General features: G+C 44.1%; 1 protein-coding gene across 1 annotated transcript; it reads right to left on the reverse strand.

The window, feature by feature from the left end:
* Nucleotides 1–1,534: 1,534 nt before the first annotated feature.
* On the reverse strand, nt 1,535–18,724 carry LOC311614831 (nuclear RNA export factor 2-like; the record flags this gene model as incomplete). The annotated part of the gene is made up of 22 exons (XM_084869956.1): nt 1,535–1,796; nt 2,713–2,895; nt 3,426–3,498; nt 4,040–4,082; nt 4,187–4,302; nt 4,406–4,464; nt 4,584–4,691; nt 4,771–4,826; nt 4,907–4,978; nt 5,556–5,592; nt 7,722–7,831; nt 8,003–8,110; nt 8,226–8,314; nt 8,461–8,530; nt 8,644–8,724; nt 8,839–8,943; nt 9,055–9,138; nt 9,720–9,873; nt 10,102–10,285; nt 16,090–16,187; nt 17,185–17,236; nt 18,559–18,724. The coding sequence occupies 21 exons, from the start codon at nt 18,722–18,724 to the stop codon at nt 2,724–2,726; spliced, it is 2,037 nt and encodes a 678-aa protein (XP_084726082.1). The 3' UTR covers nt 1,535–1,796; nt 2,713–2,723.
* Between the last annotated feature and the right edge of the window lie 1,053 nt (nt 18,725–19,777).

A 19,777-nucleotide genomic window follows, 5' to 3' on the forward strand; every position in this document is an offset into this window, starting at 1 on the left:
TTTTCAATAATAAGCATACATTAAAAAATAAAATACACTTCATTTCCAAAGTTGTAGCTATCAGCTATTAAAAGTGTATATACATTTTTGGAACTGTATATATTTTTATATCTATATATACGTCTATACATACACATGTGTATGTGTATATATATACACACTATACACACACATATATATATACACTATATATACACATACACACATATTATGTAGGGTATATATATAATATATATATCCTACATATTATATATATATATATATATATCCTACATAATAAAGAGCTAATATGCAAATGGTCATAATCCCCTCATGCTGTCACAATGTAAATAAAGGCTCAGACACTCAACACCAGGGAGAGAAGAATGGGACCAGTCAGGCACAAATAAGCTTACGAGAGAGGAATGGAGACCAGTCAGGCACAAATGAGCTCCCTAAAGAGGAATGGGGACCAGCCAGCCTATGGCCTGGGAGGGGGACAAGCCTCCCACCCCACAGTCCTGGGTGCCAGCACCTGGGACTGCTGTCCAGGAGAGAGATAAGCAGCCCACCCTGCTGTCCCAGGGGCCAGTGGCTACACTTGAGGCCCAGGAAAGGGACAAGCCGCCCACTCTGCAGTCCTGTGCCAGAGGCTGGGGTTGTTGCTTGGGAAAGAGACAAACTACCTGCCCTGTAGTCCTGGGCACCAGCAACTGGGGCTGCAGCCCAGGAGAGGGGCAAGCCAGGCGAGGTCCCAGGCACCAGTGCCTGCAGCTGCGGCCGAGGCAAAGCCACCTGTCCATGGTCCCCTGCGGCTGTGCCAGCCCAGGCAAAGCCAGTCTGGGTCCTGGGTACCTGTGACCGACCGGAGGAGAGGATCTTGGGTCCTGTGTGTGGGGTGAGGCAAAGGCAGTTAGGGGTGATCAGGCCAGCAGGAGAGCAGTTAGGGGCGATCAGGCCAGTAGAGGAACAGTTAGGGGCGATCAGGCAGGCAGAGAGGTTAGGGGTCAGTGGTCCCAGATTGTGAGAGGCAGTCGGACATCCCCTGAGGGGTTCTAGATTGGAGAGGGTACAGGATGGGCTGAGGGAACCCCATCCCCTATGCATCAATTTCATGCACTGGGCCTCTAGAGTGTGTGTGTGTGTGTGTGTGTGTGTGTGTGTGTGTGTGTGTGTATGTATAGATAGATAGATAGATAGATAGATAGATAGATAGATAGATAAGATAGATCACACAGACAACAGTATGCTGATAGCCAGAGGGAAAATTGGGGGGCGGGGAGAGGTGGAAGAGGGCAAAGGGGGAATAAATGGAGACAGAAAATCCCTTTACTTTGGGCATATGATGCAGTGTGCTTTGTTGAGCTGTACACTTGAAATCTATATCATTTTGTTAACCAATGTCACCCCAATAAATTAAATTAATATAAATAAAAAATAAATAAATGTTAGACACTGCCATGGATGAAGGGGAAGACTAGACCTTCTGGTCTTGGCCCTGGTGGCTCATGTTGGGACAAGGGAAGAGCAATCCAAGACACAACACATACAAAGTGCAATGTAACTCTTTAATATGAAAATAAACAGGGATCTTGAGTGGGAAAAGTACAGAACAATTGGCCGGCTTCAAGGTAAAGTTTGGATTCATGGTCAATCCGGCTTCAACCTTAGTCATGGATGCGGCCTCAGGTTGCAAGAGAGTTATAACAAATATGATGAGGATGAAAATGAGAGCAGCTAAGGGGTCATTTCCCAGGCTTTGTTTACAGGATCCTAGGTTTCTGCATGAAGCCCTCCTCTGAGATCTTGCCCTTCATCTAGAAAAAGTCAAAAGAGAGAATTGTGAAGACAGCAGAGCAAGGCGCACTGAGATTCATCCCCAGGCCACCTGACTTCTGTCCACTTGGCCTTGCTAAAAGCTTGGGACCCATTTCCTTTTATCTCTGAATTCTCAGACTTCACTTTTTAATGAGCTACTATCATGTATTCATTGTACTAAAAGCACATGTGGTGGGGGAGGACAAATGAGCTCTTTTGGGACCAAAGTGAAGACACTTTGACCACACAATGTCAAGGCCAAATCTTGCCACAGAAAGAAGCCTCCAAATTTACCAAGATGTATGCACCAGAATGACCAAGTGGCACTCCACGTAATGTTAAAAAAGCAGTGGAAAGATAAATATCTATCAATAATAGCTTATGGCCTACTGCAGTGGTCGGCAAACTCATTAGTTAACAGAACCAAATATCAACAGTATAACCATTAAAATTTCTTTTGAGAGCCAAATTTTTTAAACTTAAACTTCTTCTAACGCCACTTCTTCAAAATAGACTCGACAAGCCGTGATATTTTGTGGAAGAGCCACACTCCAGGGGCCAAAGAGCCTCATATGGCTCGCGAGCTGCAGTGTGCCGACCACAGACCTACTGGAATTCAATTGCTTAATGTACAATTCTTAGCAGAAATAAGGTAGCCTAAGATATACTTATAGCAAACTATGATGGTGCTAATAATTAATAAACAAGTTTTAAAACAGTATGTCTAGTAGGAAAACTAAATGTTATATTTCAATGTATTAGCATAAAATTAAGGTATTTTTCAAGTCAATTTTTGTAAAAAAAAAAAAAAAAAAAAAAAAAAAAAAAAAAAAAAAGACCTAATATAATTACCTGCAAGTTCCCACTATTCAATCCTCCCAGCTCCCTCCTATCCCATGCATACCCATCACTTACTTCTGAGACCACTAGAGGCTCATCTGAGAGAGGCTGAAGGAAATCTGCACAATTTCCGGCTGTTCCTGAGAGAGGGTGGGCCCAGTGCTACAGGAAGGTGTGGGCACTTGGGTAGAAATCACACTTTGAGTCTCAATTGGGGTGGCATCCCTCACAAACAGCTCATCATTCATGATGAACACGCTGGAGAAAAATGATACCTCAGACAACTGATGGATGGACAATCCCACACTCTCAACAATTATCCTGCTTCCACTGCCCCTCAGCGACCAGATTGCTCCCGTACCCACCTGTATCTGCTCCCCAGATTCCTCTTCCCTTCCCACCTCCCACCGCTTGGAGAGATTGCCTACCAGCTTCACTAGGTTTGTACCCCTAGCCCCATTGCATTTACTCAGTGAAACAGCCCAAGGGAGAGGACAGTTTAATCCCATTTTCAGAGGAAGACATAGGTCACAGAGAGGGTCACGGGATTTCACTCAGGTACAAATCGAGTGAGTGTTGGTGCCATGAAGAGAACCTGAAAGAAACCTGAAACACTTTCAGTGTTCTAACTCCAGAGCCCACACTCTTAACCCCTCTGAAGGACTATCCCTTATATCAACCTGCTGGCTTCCCACAACACTGAGAAAACCCTGAGAATATGCACCGTCACATTGCCACAGCCATGAGCCCAGGTTGGGCTGTATGTCCCCCCAGAGCATAACACTCACCTGGAATCGCTGGCAGGGGTAGTGATGAAAGTCCGGGTGAAGGCACGCACAGAGCCCTGAGACCTTCCTTCCACTTCAACAACAACAAACAACAATGCCCCCTTGGAGTCACACAGGCTTCACACACTCACTCAGCTTTCCCAAGTCAGGGTGGGACTGCATACTCATGCCCAAGGAGACAACTATTCTCTGGGAGTCACTGTGCGGGGAATTGGGAGGGCAACATTAGGAGAAACCTGATTCTACTGAGAGGGAACCTCCGATGTGCTGGGCCCTGGGACAACCACTTCACTAGTTCATTTGATTCAATTTTGGAAGCCACCCAAGAGGTGTATTTTGTTATCCCCGTTTTGCAAATGAGGAAAATGAGAGGTTAGGTAATGGACCTATTTTGCACAGTCAAACCCCACATTTGTGTACTCATCACCCCAGTTGTGCAGGGTTGATAGGCATGGATGCAGGTCAGACCAGGCTGGTTTGGGGGAAGTCTGGAGGCAGGAGAACATGGAGGGAATAGTGAAGGAATCAAGGAAGCTGTGAGAGTTCTGAGAGGTAGTCCAGCCTGGATCGGGGAGCAGTGAGGGACCTGGGGAGGGGTCTCTACATACACTCACCTTCCTTGAACACCCCATTGACACAGAAGCAAAGCAGGTTTTCCTGAACAACAACAACAAAAAGAACAAATGTGCTCAGTCTCCACATACACTTAACTCCCAGCTGCATCTTTCTGGGCCTGCCCCAGGGAGGAAGAGGGTGCTCACCGACTGCAACCACACGTCCACCAGGAAGGAGTTGAGGTCATGCTGAGTTTTGGGAAACACACAGAGAGAGCTCACAATGTCACGTTTGGTATGTTTCAGCAGCTGAAAACGCTGGTCTATGGGGGAAGGACAGCAGAAGTCAGGGTTGCCACTCCCTGGGGCCTATGACTGACCCTCATACCACCTTTCCCTGCCCAATCTTCCGCATCCCACACGCACTGGGGTCCTGTAGGTTCTTCATATTCCTGTTAACCTTGAAGTACTCAAACAAGCTGCTTCTAGGAGAAAAAACAAAACAGGATGTGGAGGTACAGACAGTGGGGGAGTTTCCATGACCTGGCAGATTTCTGCTAGGGGGACACACGCCCCAAATGAGAGTCTGAGCTGTGATACTCACGTGGCTGGGTTGTCTTGGATGAAGGGGATGGTCAAAGAGAAGCAGGCCTCATCGTGATAAGCACCGAGGAGACTCTGTCTGTCTCCAGAGTCATAGATCAAGTAATATCTGTGAGGGGACAATGAAGTCAGTGTACCTCTATGGACTGGATCTCAAAAGGGACTTTAAAACTTTCAGGGGTACTTACTGCTGCAGGAATTGCATGATTTGAGTCTTCATAACATCAGATCCTTTACTGTTTTCCTGGAATCAAAGACATTTGAGACCATTTGGCTGATAAAACCTCCCTTACAACAGCCTAAATGTTGATGTTTCTTCCTCACCTTTATTAAGGGCTTCATTAAGTAGTGTCTGTCAATGTCAACAGCAATCGGTGGGGGTAAATCCTGGCCATCCTGGAGAGGGGAAGGGTACGTTACTAGGGGGTCCTGGATGACTATGGGAAGGATGTGCCCAGAAGATGGTGAAGGTGGGAGGTCAAAAGTGAAAGGCCCCAGGAAATTCCATGGGTAAGATTCCAGTGGGCGTCTGCATTATGAGGTCCTAGAAGTCTCTACTGTTTATTTTTATGGTTGATTCATTTACAGGTATTCCCCCATCCCCCGCCTTTGTCTCCCCCCACTCTTCAACAGTACTCTCCACCACCCGAACCCCCCTGCCCAAGCCTTCGCCACATAAATGTCTGTGTCCATGGATTATGCATACTACTTTATGCAACTTTTGTGTGTGTGTCTGTTTCTCTCTCTCCTGCCCTCCCTCCCACCTTCTCTTCCTGTCTTTCTGTCTCTGTGTGTGTGTATGGGGGGGTACATTTTTGTAAAGATCATCTTCATGTCTTTTTTTTAGAGATCCACGTCCCCCAAAATGGATAAGGCTCTGATGCAAATATGTAATCTAAGCAAGACACACCTGCTTGAGGGCAGGTGTGGAGGTTGTCAATGTAAATAAGAGATGATGAATGTAGACACTTACCAAGCGTAACAACTCGGGGAAATACTTTCTGATGACACTGTCCAAATGCAAAAAGAAAGAAGTGGTTGATAGTTTGGGTTGCATGCTTCCATTTACTTAAAACACTGATGGCATTAACAGAGACAGGTATTTTGTCCACCCAGAATTCCCTTTGCCCTCCTCAGCCTCACATTTCAAGGCTTCTGTGTCTACTTCCCTGCTAAGCATTGACCATCTGCCATATGGAATCTCTGAAATACAGTCTCCTCACCTCTCTCCACACCTACACATTTATATTACCTCCCTTCCTTCCTGAATCCCTCACCTTTTCCTCCCTCTCCTTCTCTATCCTCCTGGTTAACTCCTGCCTAGAGGGCCCTGCCTCCTCCCTCAGTGCCACAGACCACAGCATTTTGATCCCAAACTCCAGAGCTCCTTCTTCCTCCCTGCCTCCCTTTCCTTCTTCCAGGCCACCACTGATGGCTCCAGAGAGAAGAGGGAATGGGGTGGGGGCCCAGGGCTCTGCCACCTCAGTGAGGATCCAGCATCCTGCCATGAACAAGATATGCCTCAGGGATGGCCCAGTATGCTGGGGCAGGGAGGTAGTGAAGGAGAGATTAGGAGACAGGGAGTGAAAGGGAGAAGGATGAAGGCAGAAAGAGAATGAAAACAGTAGCAGAGATTGGGAAGACATCAAAATGTAGAGTCAAAGGAAAAGAAAAAAGAAAAAGAAAAGTAAAAGGAGGGAAAAGAACATCTGCCCTGGCAAAGGGGGTTGGGTCAGAGAAGAAGAAAAGAGAAAAGGGACATGGCTCCCCTGCAGCAGCCCTTTCCTTCGTCTGCCCCTGGCTGGCCCTAGGTCTCCAAGCAGGAATGGAAAGCATGAGTCTGTTAGCCTGTTAGGGTGTTTGTTGACCCTTTGTCACCTGTGGGAGCTCAATGTAAACTGGGCATGGGAAACACACCACCCACAGGATCAGGAGACCTTCCCAGAAGGAGTAAAGGTCCAGGCCGCAGCTCAGCTTAACATTGGGGATCTGTGGCCCACTCATATAAAAACCACCTTCTCTCTTCATGGCCCCTGTACATCTTTGTCTGTCTTAGTTTCTTTCTTTCTGAGGAATCCTACCCATGTAATGCTACCCAGGGCTCCTCCGAAGGACCAAGCAGTTGACGTGTTCTGTGAAGGAATGGTCGGTGGTCCTGAGAGGACTGTCCTCCTGTCTCTTCAAACCCCTCTGACATCTGCCTGCCACTGCTGCCGCAGAGGCCCCCCACTCATTGCTGGTGGCTCATTTCTTTTTTTTCTTTTCTTTTTTTCAATCCTCACCCAAGGATATTTTTTGAGGGCATGTGTGGAGGTTGTCAATGTAATGTAGTTGATCATTAGAAAGACAGTGGAAGGGAGGGAACAGGGGTGGGGTTGGGAAGAGAAAAATATCTCTCACATCAACTGGTTGCTTCCAACCATGTACCCCAATAGAGGTAAAGAATCTAACTTGAATCCAAGGTACATGCTAAAAATTGAAACCCTTAGGTCTGCGGGGCGACACTTCAACCACTGAGTCAAACCCACCAGGATATTGGTAACTCACTTCTAGCTTCTTGACTAGGGAACCCTGGATTCTACTAAGGATAGCTCATTCCTGGTATTGCACTAAAGAAACAAATTGGGCCTGGGTCCTTGGCATGGGGTGGGAAAATCCCACATTGAACTGGGAATTGTGGGAGACCCTTTACAAGCAAGGGGAAAAGGGGTTCCTCCCAGAATAGATTGGGGATACTCTATCCTTTCAGAAGCAGGAAGGACTATCTCAGCATGTGTCTGGGGTGAAGGGAGTTTCTCAGTCTAGATCAACAGTATCTGCCTCAAGGCTCAATACTCCTAGTCCTGGTGGCAAGAGGAAGGGACCCCTGCATCCTGGAGCATGTTTTTGGTGGGAATGCCAGAGAAAACTATATGCAGAGTAAGGAATCACACTGGAGACCATGAGGACAGGTAAGTAGGTCAGAGGAAGGACAGGAGACCTCTAAGCACAGAAGAGGAACATAGAGAAGAGACTGTGGGGCCTCTAGTCCTCCAAGAGGACTAGGGCTGCCACCATCTGCGATATGGCACTGTCAGGGGTAGTTCAGGGTTCCAGAAATCAAAGGACCCTAGGAATGGTACAAGGGGCTCACACTGACCTTATGTAAGTAGATTTCTCTGAGAAGTTGTGGCACAGAGGGTTATCTTCCAGCCACAGCTCTTCCAGTTTCAGGTCTTTGATTTTGCACAATTCCCAGGTAGAGTTAAGCTGAGAAATATGGGGAGAAACTAAAAATAGTCCAAGGAAAAAGGGACATACCAGCCTCTGAACCCACAGCCCACTCCCTTCCCCACAGGTACCTTCGCTTACCTCCTGTCATCACCCTGATGAACACTACCACCCACTCTCAACCCAACTTTGATCAGTCCCTCTTCTCACCTCATTTTTGGAAAGGTTCAGAATCTTGACTGTGGGTGCCATTTGTGCCATATCAGACAGGCCATCCAGCTGGTATAGTCTATTATTGTGCAAGTTCAGGGACAAGAGCTTTGGGGAAGAAGAGTCAAGAGTGATACCATCTAGGACTAGAAGGACAAATCTGCCCACTGTCACATCTGTCCCACCCCCTACTGTAACACCAGCACTGAGTCTAAGGCCTCACCTCAGGGAAATCCTTTTCAATGATCTGCAGGGTGGCAGCCATGCAGTTTCTTCTGTTCAGGATTATATCAACACCATGGTCCACCAAGTCTTCAGGAAGCCAAGAATAGGAAATAAGAAGGCTGAGAGAGGTCCACGACCAGCACCAAAACCTCCCTTGTTTCCATCCCTAAGTCTCCCTCCCAGGCAGAACCCTCTGCCCTCAAGTGCCCTAGAATTACTGCTGTCAGACATACCTGAGTCATAGCGGAGCAACTGGAGATCAAGAACTTTCTGAGAGACATCATATCGTTTGTACATGGCCAGCTGCAGAGTGAGATGGGAAGAGAGGTTTGAGACTGTGGTTGTGACAGGGAAATCAGGGTGGAGGAGGAAAAGGGGGGATCTGAGGGAAAACATGTACCCTTGAGTCTCATTACCTCTAGCTGTTCCATTATTTCTGGCTCCAACTTATCCCGCACAGAGTAGGGTACATCAGAAGTATTGACAAAGATAACTATCTGCAGGAAGAAGAGGCGGAGTTTAGCACTAGGAACTCTAGCCCTACAGAAGGTGACCAGCTCTGCATGTCCTCTTGCCCAAGACTAAGTACAGATAATGACCTCGACACACACCTTCCAGTTGTCCTCATCACAAATCTGGTAGCTGACATCCTTCAATGCATAGGCAGCGCGAGCATCCTGGACAAAGAACTGGGCCCTGTTTTTCACGTAGTGAAACTACATGGAGTGAAGATAACAGCAATAATGTCAGAGGCCACGAGCCCAAGCTGAGTCAGGTCTCTCCCGCTTCCCTGTGCCCCCTCATCTGGCTTCGCCATCTTCTCTTACGTCCACTGGAGTGAAGGGGACACTGCAATGGCTCTGGATAGAATCCATTAGCCATGTCCTGTCATACTTTCTTCCATAGGGAATCTAAGGGCGAAAGGGCATGGAAACAGGAAGGACAACATGAAAGAAGGCTGGAGAACAACCCAACACAATGTTCTTTTGCTACCTCCTATTGAGCTTTAAAGGACATCTAAAGTAAAGACCACATACATTATTTGTTTGTGACAAATATGGAACTCTTAAATCCATTATCTCTCCATTTGAAACTCTCCTCCCATAATAAACTTAAGACGTTAGACATTTTCTTCCTTTAATAAAGTTCCAGGAGATCTTGTCTAGGACACTGCTTGCCCCTCTGAGAAGTTTTTCACAGACTCAAGCCCCCATTTCCCACATCCAGCTTGAGCCAAACCGAGACGTCTAGTGTGGACTTGCTCCATTTCCTTGACAGTAGTTCCACCTTTCCACAGCCCCCTTTGTTTATCATATAGTCAGCCTGTTTCCTTATGTTGCTTCTCTGAATTTCCCCTTAGATGGAGTAATAAAAAGGACAATTTTTAAACTATCCCCAGCAAAGTACTGAGCATCTCTACATGAGCCCACCATAGTCCACCTGACCTTTCTCTCCTTCATGTTCCACAGATTTTTTTTTTCAAGACACTCACTGTGACCTTAAACCAACTTGTCATGGTTTGATCTTGTGTATTCTCCATTTCTCTCCTGAAATAATATTTTCTCTCATGCCATAGAGTAACATGGAGATAGCCTTCATAATGCCATTGTACTCTCCTCTTCTCAGGTCTCATGGTGTACGGAGTGCTGCAGGAGGGGGGGAGGGTGGAGAGAAAAAGAGTGCCCATGCATGCTAATGTCTTCTATACATCCTTCATCCCTGATACCAGGAATACAATTAGGATTGCTCAACCATTATTTCACTTCTAACATTCTTCAGTTTTCCAGTGAGAGAAGAAAAACAAAATTGCCAGCAATGAGAGTTGCACAGCCCCATGGACTGTTACATGCAAACCAGGCTGCCCAGTCACTTACTGTCTGACTGGGTACCACTGGCCTCCCCTCATCTCCATGTTTCCATCATCCTTCAGGAAGTGTGGAGACTGAAGCTCATATCCACCATGTTGATAACGACGGGTCCTGTTGCCAAAATTACGTCGTCTCGAAGAATTCCAATCTCTCTCTCTTCCTTGAAGTGAGCTATAACCATAATTGTCTTCTGAAACAAGGAACAAAAATACAAGTTTGGAGACGCCTGTCCAGATAACTGACAGATGGTGCTATTAGGGGAGAAATGGTGCAGGGTGATGAAGGAGGAGCAATAGCAGGAGGAGGAGGAGATATGGGCAAGGGGAGGAGAAAGAGGTAACTGTGTGAAGCTTTTTAAAATGGTGCAGGATTTATAAAGGACAGAGGTGAATGCATCTATATGTTAGACTAGATGCCAGCCATACATTAGGAAGGCATAAGAATCTTGCCTTTCTCAGAGTTCTCTGACAACCCTTCCAATACATAGGGAGCACCTTCTCTCATGCTTCCCAAACCCAGTCAGCCACCACACTGATTCTACTAACACTCAGAAAGCTGTCTTCCTTTGCCATTGTAGTACAAGCTTTAATGTCAGATGGAGCAGAGGTGCCAGCCTCCTAAACTGTCCTCCTCTCTCTCAGCTTGCCCTCAACAAAACTCTACTTGAAATGTCCAGAGTGAGCTTTCGATTTGTCCAGTTGAAATGCTTTTGAGTTCAGGAGACAGCTCTTCCAATCTCAGCTTTTCTGTAACAAGGGTCTGAATGACAAACTGGAATGATGTTTCAACTACCATTTCCAAATCTCCAGGGATTCCTCTTTTCTCTTTTTGCTATCATCAGAACATGCTCTGTGTCATTTTAATTCTTTTTAAACTTGTGGGGGGTTTTTGTTTGTTTTTTGGGTTGGTTTTTTGTTTGTTTGTTTGTTTGTTTTTTGATGGCACAGAAGATGGCCTATCTTGGAGAATGTTACATAGACACTTCAAAAGTACTGTACTCTGTTCCTTTTAGACGGAGTATTCTATTTGTCAGGTAAATCCTGCTAGTTTATTGTGTTATTCAGATCTCTTATATACTGATTTTCCCTCTAGTAATTCTGTCACTTGCTGAGAGGGGTTATTGAAAGCATTACACAATAATAAAAGAAAAAATCCATTAAGTCTTTTGTAAATTTTCTACTTTATTGGAGAATGTAGCCACAGGTATGCTCATAATGTGTGTTGTTTTATATTGCACTCTGTATTCACTTCTAGGAGTTGTGTTGCTATCCATTCTTCCCCACACAAACACTCCCACTAACATATGTAATTTGAGATGTGAAAGGATATGGAAGTATTTTTTTGGCATCTGTAGAAATAAGGTACTCTCAATTGTCTCTCTCATATGTGGATTCACTAATGATATTTTATTTTTACCACATTCAACTGAAACTGTACCAGCAGACAACACTGGTGGTTTGGTGGTACTGGAAGATTATGAGAATTAGACTGTTAGAAACCAGCTTTCTTTGGGTCTCATATTTAATGTTCTCTAGGTTTGTGTGTTGTACATCCATTACTCCATATTGCCTCAGGGCGACTTATGAGTAAAAATCTGTTCACTGCTGATCATGGTATACTGATGACAATCAGGCCTCAAATGAACTCGTCTGGGAAATCACTGTTGTCACTCTGTGGCCCACTGTCAGGACAATCCTGTAATTCACAGCTTTTTAGACCTTCCATATGTGGCAGTGATAGTGAAATTATGACATTCTGATCTCTTATATTCTTGCTGATTTAAAAAATATTTTTAATTGATTTTTTTAAAGAGGGGGAATGGAGAAAAAGAGAAACATGGATGTGAAAGAGAATCATTGATTGGTTGCTTCCGCACATACCGCAACTGGAGATCAAACCTGCAACCAAGGTATGACTGGGAATCGAACGTACAAACTTTTGGTGTATGGTATGACACTGCAACCAGTGAGCCACCTGACTAGGACACACACTGTGACTTTTTTAATTGACACATTGTGATTTTTATTTGCATTTCCCTGTTGGAGATGTTTTCTTCTATTACTTATTTGTGGGGTGTGTGTTTTAACTTATGAAAGGGTATTGGCTCGTGTGAAATGTTAACAGCTGACACCAGAATCTTCTTCCATATACCCATCTATTCTTTCTCATTTTTTAGGGGATTTGTAACAATGTATATAAATAACACATATTCTTCCCTTGCGAAACACCAGACATTGTGCTAAGTTCCTGATCTAGTAAAGCTGAGGCACTTATAAGTCACAGGCTTTCTTCAGGTACTTTCAATGTAGTTCCATATATTAAAACTCAATGCCTGCAATTATCTCATGACATAGAAACTGTTACTATCCTCAGTTTAAGGATAAGAATTTAGGTGAGTCACCATGAGGTCAAAAATACTTGACCCAGATAATATAATTTATTATTAGCATTCAAATCCTGACCAAGTCATGTCAAATCCTATGCGCAGAACCAATAATGTGTGACTCTGTGTTAGGGCTGAAGTGAGCCCTGGATGGGACTCACTCCAAGGCTGTTAGGCAGTGATGGGTACAGTGTCCCAAACTAAGATGCCTAGAACTCCAGCCTCCAGCTGTCTGTTAAAGAGACCCAACATTGCACACAGTTCCCCTGTACTTACGTCTTTTTCCCACACTCCATGGGAACTGTTTCTAACAGGTATGAGGTGGAATCTCATTGCAGTTTTGATTTGCATTTCCCTAATAGTGTGGTTGAATATTTTTTAATGTATCTGTTGGCCATTTGTATGTGTTCTGGAGAGAGGTGTCTGTTCAGCTTCTCTGCCCATTTTGTAATAGGATCATTTGTTTGTTTAGTGTTGAGTTGTATTTCTTCATATATTTTATATATCAACTCCTTGTCAGAGTTATTTGCAAATATCATCAACTGTTCTTTTGGTTGCCTTTTTGTTTTGTTGTTGATTTCTTTTGCTGTGCAGATGCTTTTTAGTTTGATATAGTCCCATTCTCTTGTTTTGGCCTTTACTTCCCTTCCCTTGAGGTCAACTTCAACATTGAAATTTTTAAGGTGGTTCTCAACTTTGTTTCAACAATTCAGGCACAAGAGGAGATTGAAATAATCGCTAGCACCACTCCACACCCACAACACTTAAAGCAAGATTGGGGTGAAACCGAGGCAAATATATTTTTAAACTCTCCATGTGACTGCAGTGTGCCACTAAAGTTGAAAACCACTGTGCTAAAATATAAGCTTTTATAAATTCCTAGGAATGGCTTCCATATTATTTTACTAATTTTCTTATTCAATGTTGTTTTAGGGTGCTAGTGATTCCATATGCTTAGGTTAGGGGCTGGCAAACTATAGCCCATGGGCCAAACCTGGCTTGTGGAAACATTTTGTGGAGCCCTTAAGATAAGAATGATTTTTACATATTTGAATGTTTGCAAAATCAAAATAATATTTCCCAAGAAAATTATGTGAAATTCTGATGTAGAAAGAGTGTGGATTTGAAATATATATGATTATCTGGAATATGGTCCGTCACATACTACCAATGTGATTTTAGGCAATACCCAATGTATCAGAGATTCAATTCAATGATATGGTTGTCAATGGTGCTGTTTGCCAAGTGTTTCAATTTCTCCCGTTCCAGGCACCTGGTAGAACTGCACTTCTTGACACCCTTTTTATGAGTGTGGTGGTGTATGTGACTAGTTAAGGATAATGGTTTGTGAGTAATGTGTTATTTCCATATGAGAACATATAGTTGTTGGTTTAAATCACTTCAGGGCACTCTTCCCCTTAGGCACAGTGAGAGGCAATTTTTTAGATGGTGGCTCCTCATCTATTTGGGTCTCCAAGTCATTCTAATAAGAAATGCTCAGACCCCCACCATTCACCATCCTGTGATGGACGTACGCCTGCCATGGATATATAGTACAAGTGAAGAATAAGCCACTGACATTTGGGGATTTTCTAAAACCATGGCATAACCCAGCTTTTTCTGTCCCATATACTTCATCTTTAAATTAAAGTAACACCCTCTCAGGATTTTTCTGAAAACCTACATAATTTATATGATGAGATTATCACAGTGCTTTACATAAAATAGAAATTTTTTAAATGGCAGCTATAATCCTATCCTATATAATAAAAGCATAATATGCAAATCAACTGAATGGTGGAAGGGCCAGTGACTATGATGCACACTGACCACCAGGGAGCAGATGCTCAATGCAGGAGCTGCCCCTGGTGGTCAGTGCGTTCCCACAGGGGAAGTGCTGCTTAAAGCCACAAGGTGGGCTCATGGCTAGCAACTGCAGTGGCGGTGGTAGGAGCCTCTTCCACCTCCACTGCAGGCAGGCAGTAAAGAGTAAGGGGTGCCGGACTGTGAGAGCCCGGACGGCAGGAGGGATGTCCAATGGCCAGCTTAGGCTATATCCCCTAGGAAGTGGGCTTAAGCCATCAGTCAGACATCCACCAAGGGGTCCTGGACTGCGAGAGGGTGCAGGTCGAGCTGAGAAACCCCCGAGTGCACGAATTATTGTGTATCAGGCCTCTAGTCCTATATAATAAAAGCCTAATATGCAAATAGACCGAACTATGGAATGACCAGTGGAATGACTGGTCGCTATAACATGCACTGAACATAGCTCAATGCAGGAGCTGCTCCCAGCCCGCAGGCCCCAGGCCAGCAAAGGCGGGTGTCAGCAGGGCCCCTGATTGCCCTACTGGTTGCCCCACAGAGGGAGGCAACCAGTGGCGGTGGAGGGTGAGGCAGGTGAGCAGATGGCGCTAGGCTGCCAAGGCAGGTGCCAGCAGGAGATCCACCCATTACCCCACCAGTTGCCCCACAGATTGGCCCTGATCGCTAGCCAGGCCTTAGGACCCTACTCATGCATGAATTTCGTGCATCAGACCTCTAGTTAAGTAATAATAGCTGGCTTTTAAAAAGTGTGGGAAATTGGTATAAAATGAGAGATTTTGCATCTTCTCATCTTTACAGATAAGTTGTAATCTGCTCTATAAGTGGGACACTACTTGTATTATATACTAGAAGCCCAGTGCACAAATTCATACACTGGTGAGGTCTAGCCACCTCCCCACTGGGGCAAGGGGCTGAGGGCGGTTTGCCAGCCAGTCCAACCTCTGATTGGAGTTGGGAGGCCTGCTGGGGCACGGGGCATTCAGGGGCAAGGGGATGCAGTGGTTCTGGTTGTTCTTCTGTTTGGTTGCTGGGCTTTTATAGAATGACTTCCTAATGACTTGCACTTATACACTTATTTCTTGCCATCATGATACTAGAAACATAATTATAAATTGGAGTTATGTAAAATAATGAACAAGTGGAAAGATTAAGCATGAGAGAGAAATAAGATAAAATGAGGTAAGGATAAATAAGTAGTTTCTTAATGATCAGCATAAGTTATACATATTAGTGAATGTACATTACATTGTAGGTATACATAGGTACACAGTATTAGTGTTGTACAAGAGAATTAGTTTGAACAGTGTCTCCGAATGTTTTCTACAGCACACTAGTACCTCAAATGGTCTGTGGAAAAGTGTTCCATTCCCATATAAGTAAAGGAAACTACCTACTTTAGATTGAATGTTTACATTTCAACCTAATTTCTAATTTGATCTGAAGAAGTTATTTTGGAAGGTTATTAGGTCACAGTGGAGGTGTGCTCATGAATGGAATTAGTGTCATTATAAGAGACCCAGAGAGCTCTCTTGCCCTTTCTGCCATGTGAGGACACAGGAATAAGACAGCCATTTTTTGAACCAGGAGTGGACCCTCATGAGACACTGACCCTGCCAGTGCCCTGATTTTGGACTCCTCAGCCTCTAGATCTGTGAAAAATAAATATCTTCTGTTTATAAACTACCCAATCCCTGATGTCCTGTTTTAGCAGCATGAGCCAACTAAGATACTACTCTCTCCTTGAGATATTAGCATATCTTAAAAATATTATATGGAAACCCCTTTACCTTCATTCATGTATGTCTCATAGTCCTTTAATGGAGGACCACATTTTTGTTGTTGCTGTCTCTCAGACATAGTGTCTCTTTTAACAAACCTGGAAGTGCTGAAATGAGAGAAAAATAAAGTGAATATAATAAAATTATAGCATAAGTGATAATATTCCTTAACCATCCTTCATAGAATATTTAAATACCCATAAATGTAAACATACCTTATTTGCTGAATTTTACTTATTCAATATTATCTACCTGTTTATTAAATGCAAGTATCACATATAGTTTCTGAATATGTTTTTCCTTAAAAAGTTATTATTTTCCACTTGAAGAAAAACATCAAGTTTTAAAGGAGTCTAAGAAGCAATGGTTAGAAAATCAAAAGCTAATAGTGTTTGGTTAAACTAGTTTAAACCATTTAAGGAACCCAAGCACAAAAAGATTATGGCAACCCACCCCATATGCCTTTATTTATTTATTTATCTAACTATCTATCTATCCTCATCCGAGGATATGCGCCCTGACTGGGGATCAAACCTGCAGCTTAGATATGTGCCCTGACTGGGAATTGAACCAGGAACCTTATAATGTATGGGACAATGCTCCAACTAACTGAGCCACCTGGCCAGGGCTCATATGAATTTTAAAGAAACTATTGAGCAGCAAAGTAAATATAAGAAATAAATTCTGATTCTTCACATGTTGGTACTTTCACACTTTTATTGGGGGGGAAAATCAAATTCCTTTAAAAAATTATTTCCTTCTCTCTCTCTCTCTAGAAGGCAATACGGAACAGAAATTAAAATCAGGTTTGGAATCGGTTATACAAATTGACACCTGAGAGGTCTTTGGTGTCCTTAATAACCAGAGTAAGCCATCACACTGTACAGACAGTGAATATGGGAGGGTGGCTAGATCAGAGTTAGCTTTTTTTGTTTTGGGGTGTGTGTGTGTGTGTGTGTGTGTGTGTGTGTGTGTGTTTATCAGAAGTTCTCTTTGAACCAGAGATCACCTCATTTCATCTTCACATGAACTTTATAAGGCAGGTACCATTATTATTCCCATTTTGAAGATGAGAAAATGAATACAAAGAGGTAAATTATTTACCTGAAGTTGCACATCTGGTAAGTGGCAGATTCAAGAAGACTGAAACTCAAGTCTGGTTAACACTTAATCACCAAGAATATGTTTCTGCTGTATAAATATTGAGAGTGGAGCAAATGGCCACCTTCGACTTCTAAAAACCATAATTTCTAGGTTTTATATGCACTCCCAAGCAGAGTATTCCTCAGCTGTTTTTTTTTTCTTTTATTTTTAAAAAAAACTTTATTGTGAGAGTATTACAGAGGTCCCCCTTTTCCCCTACAACCCCCCTCCACCAGGTTTCTGCCCTGCTCCAGACCTTCAGCATAAGGGAGCTACTTTTTAAATATATATATATTTTTTATTAATTTCAGAAAGGAAAGGAGAGGGAGAGAGAGATATAAACATCAATGATGAGATAGAATCACTGATCAGCTGCTTCCTGCAGGACCCACACTGGGGATCTAGCCGGCAACATGTGCCCGACTGGGAATTCTGACTTCTGGTTCACAGGTCAACACTATACCACTGGCCAGGCTTGGGGAGCTACTTTCTGTTACCCAAATGCTTCCCTTCAGTCTGGGGAGAAGAGGGAAGGGGTGTTGGACAACCACTGAGAAAAAATGGGAAAGAAGCAACAGGCTGGTTTACTGCCCTCCCCCCAAGAAATTTGGCAAATTGATACATAGGCCATGGCAGTAGTTAATGATAACCCATGACGCAGCTAGAACATCCTGCCTATTTTATTTTATTTTGTTTTTTAAATTTAATATTTTCCATTTACCCGCTCTATGACTTCTTCCACCTCCACCTATAACCCCCCCCCCCCCGACAACCAGCACACTGCTGTCCATGTCCGCCATCCTCACCCCAACACCTCTTCTACCACCACCACCCCCACCACCCCCACCTCTCACCATCCCCACACACACACACCAGAACCGTCTGCCCAAAGAGCAGGGCTTTGGTGTGGCAGCAGGAAGGGAAATGGGAAGAGGGTCTTACCTTAGTTCCTGAGTCTAGGCATTGAGAGAAGTCCATAAACAACCGCCGCCGCGCCCTCTCCCTCCGCCAATTCTCTGAAAGAAAAAAAAATCTAGTACAGACTCGGGACCCTCCTACCCGGTGGCGCCCCTCTACCGAGTAAGGCCCACCGCTCTGGGAGGCAGGCTAGGGATGAGGGGAAAGATCGGGTGTGGGCCTGGCTCATCAAAATGCCCCTCAGCCAGCGCGCGGACCACCGTTTTAACGGTTTTCTAAACCGACCGGCAGGTCTGACTCCTCAGAAATGTAAGCAGAGCTACAGTTGAGGAGTTACCACACACTTAAATGGTGAACATGACCATAGTGGGGGTCACAAAACTGCGGGACCCATGTTCCGGCAGCGCGGGGCCTTACCTGACTTCCAAGACCTCCTGACAGGAGTCACAAGACGGAGAGAGAGACTCAGGGTTCTAGAACCCTCGATCCTCACTTGAGAACGGACTCTCGCGTGATCATATGTTATGACAGCATGATACGTGATCATAGCGTGGTGCGTGATCATAGCGTGGTGCGTGATCATAGCGTGGTGCGTGGTGCGTGGTGCGTGCTCCTAGCGTGACCCTAGGCTATGCATGCCCCACAGTGATTGGCTAGCGGCAGCGTTCACGCGAGTGCCCGGCTGTGCCTGTGCCGTGATGGCAGAAGCCACGTAACTGCCGGGTTAAAATCTTTCGAGTTCCGTAGCCCACAATCTTCACACGATGGAGATGGCTGAGCCTGTCGTGTGACCATAGGAGCATACATGTTCATACCATCCACATAATAGAGTTTTCATTTACTTTGTGCCTGTGTTTTTCTGGTGTGTTCCCATCCTATAGGTCTTGCCTTCCAATGTATTACTCTTTCCTTTAGAAGTTTATTTTGCTGTCATAATACTGCCTAAGATCAACTTTCACTGGATTCTTCCTCCATTCACTATCTATCTCTGGATTCATTCCCCTTCTCCTTACCCACAACGAGTCTGTCCAATTTGATTTCTGAAACTAACATTCTATTTGTTATTCTGAAAGAAACTATATGCTTGATAGTTCTGAAATTCTGAAGGGCTTAGTTCACACAGCATTCTGATCTGTTGCTAATTTTGTGCATTTTTCTACTGACCTGTAATTCAGAACCTGTGATGATTTTGCCAAAATTTTCAGTTACTTTCAAATCTATTTTACCAGTTTGATTAAAAAATATATTTCAGATTAGGGTGGTGGCAGTGACAAAAATAATTGAACATTAAGAGAAATAGTTTGGTGAGATGATCAAGGGGAATTGCTTATGGTCTAATATAGGAGTGAAGAGGTTCTCAAAATGGTGTTTGGCTTGAGCAAATGGATGAACATTTTACAGAAATGGGGGAAAGTGGGAGAAGAATGATTGACAATGACAGAAGCAGGCACTCTATTTGGCTATATTAAGTTTGAAGGACATAAAAGATAACATGTGTATATATTAAAGAAAGTCTTTGAACTGAAAGGAAAAGGTCTGTTTAGAAGTCACTTTGGGAAGCCTTTCCTGAACGCCCACTTTCCATCCCTTTAAGCTTGTTACCTTGCTACCCATACCATCCATCATCACTTCTAGT

The sequence above is a fragment of the Pipistrellus hanaki genome (genome assembly GCF_964339955.1).
Source record: "Pipistrellus hanaki genome assembly, chromosome: X".
NCBI classification, from domain to species: domain Eukaryota; kingdom Metazoa; phylum Chordata; class Mammalia; order Chiroptera; family Vespertilionidae; genus Pipistrellus; species Pipistrellus hanaki.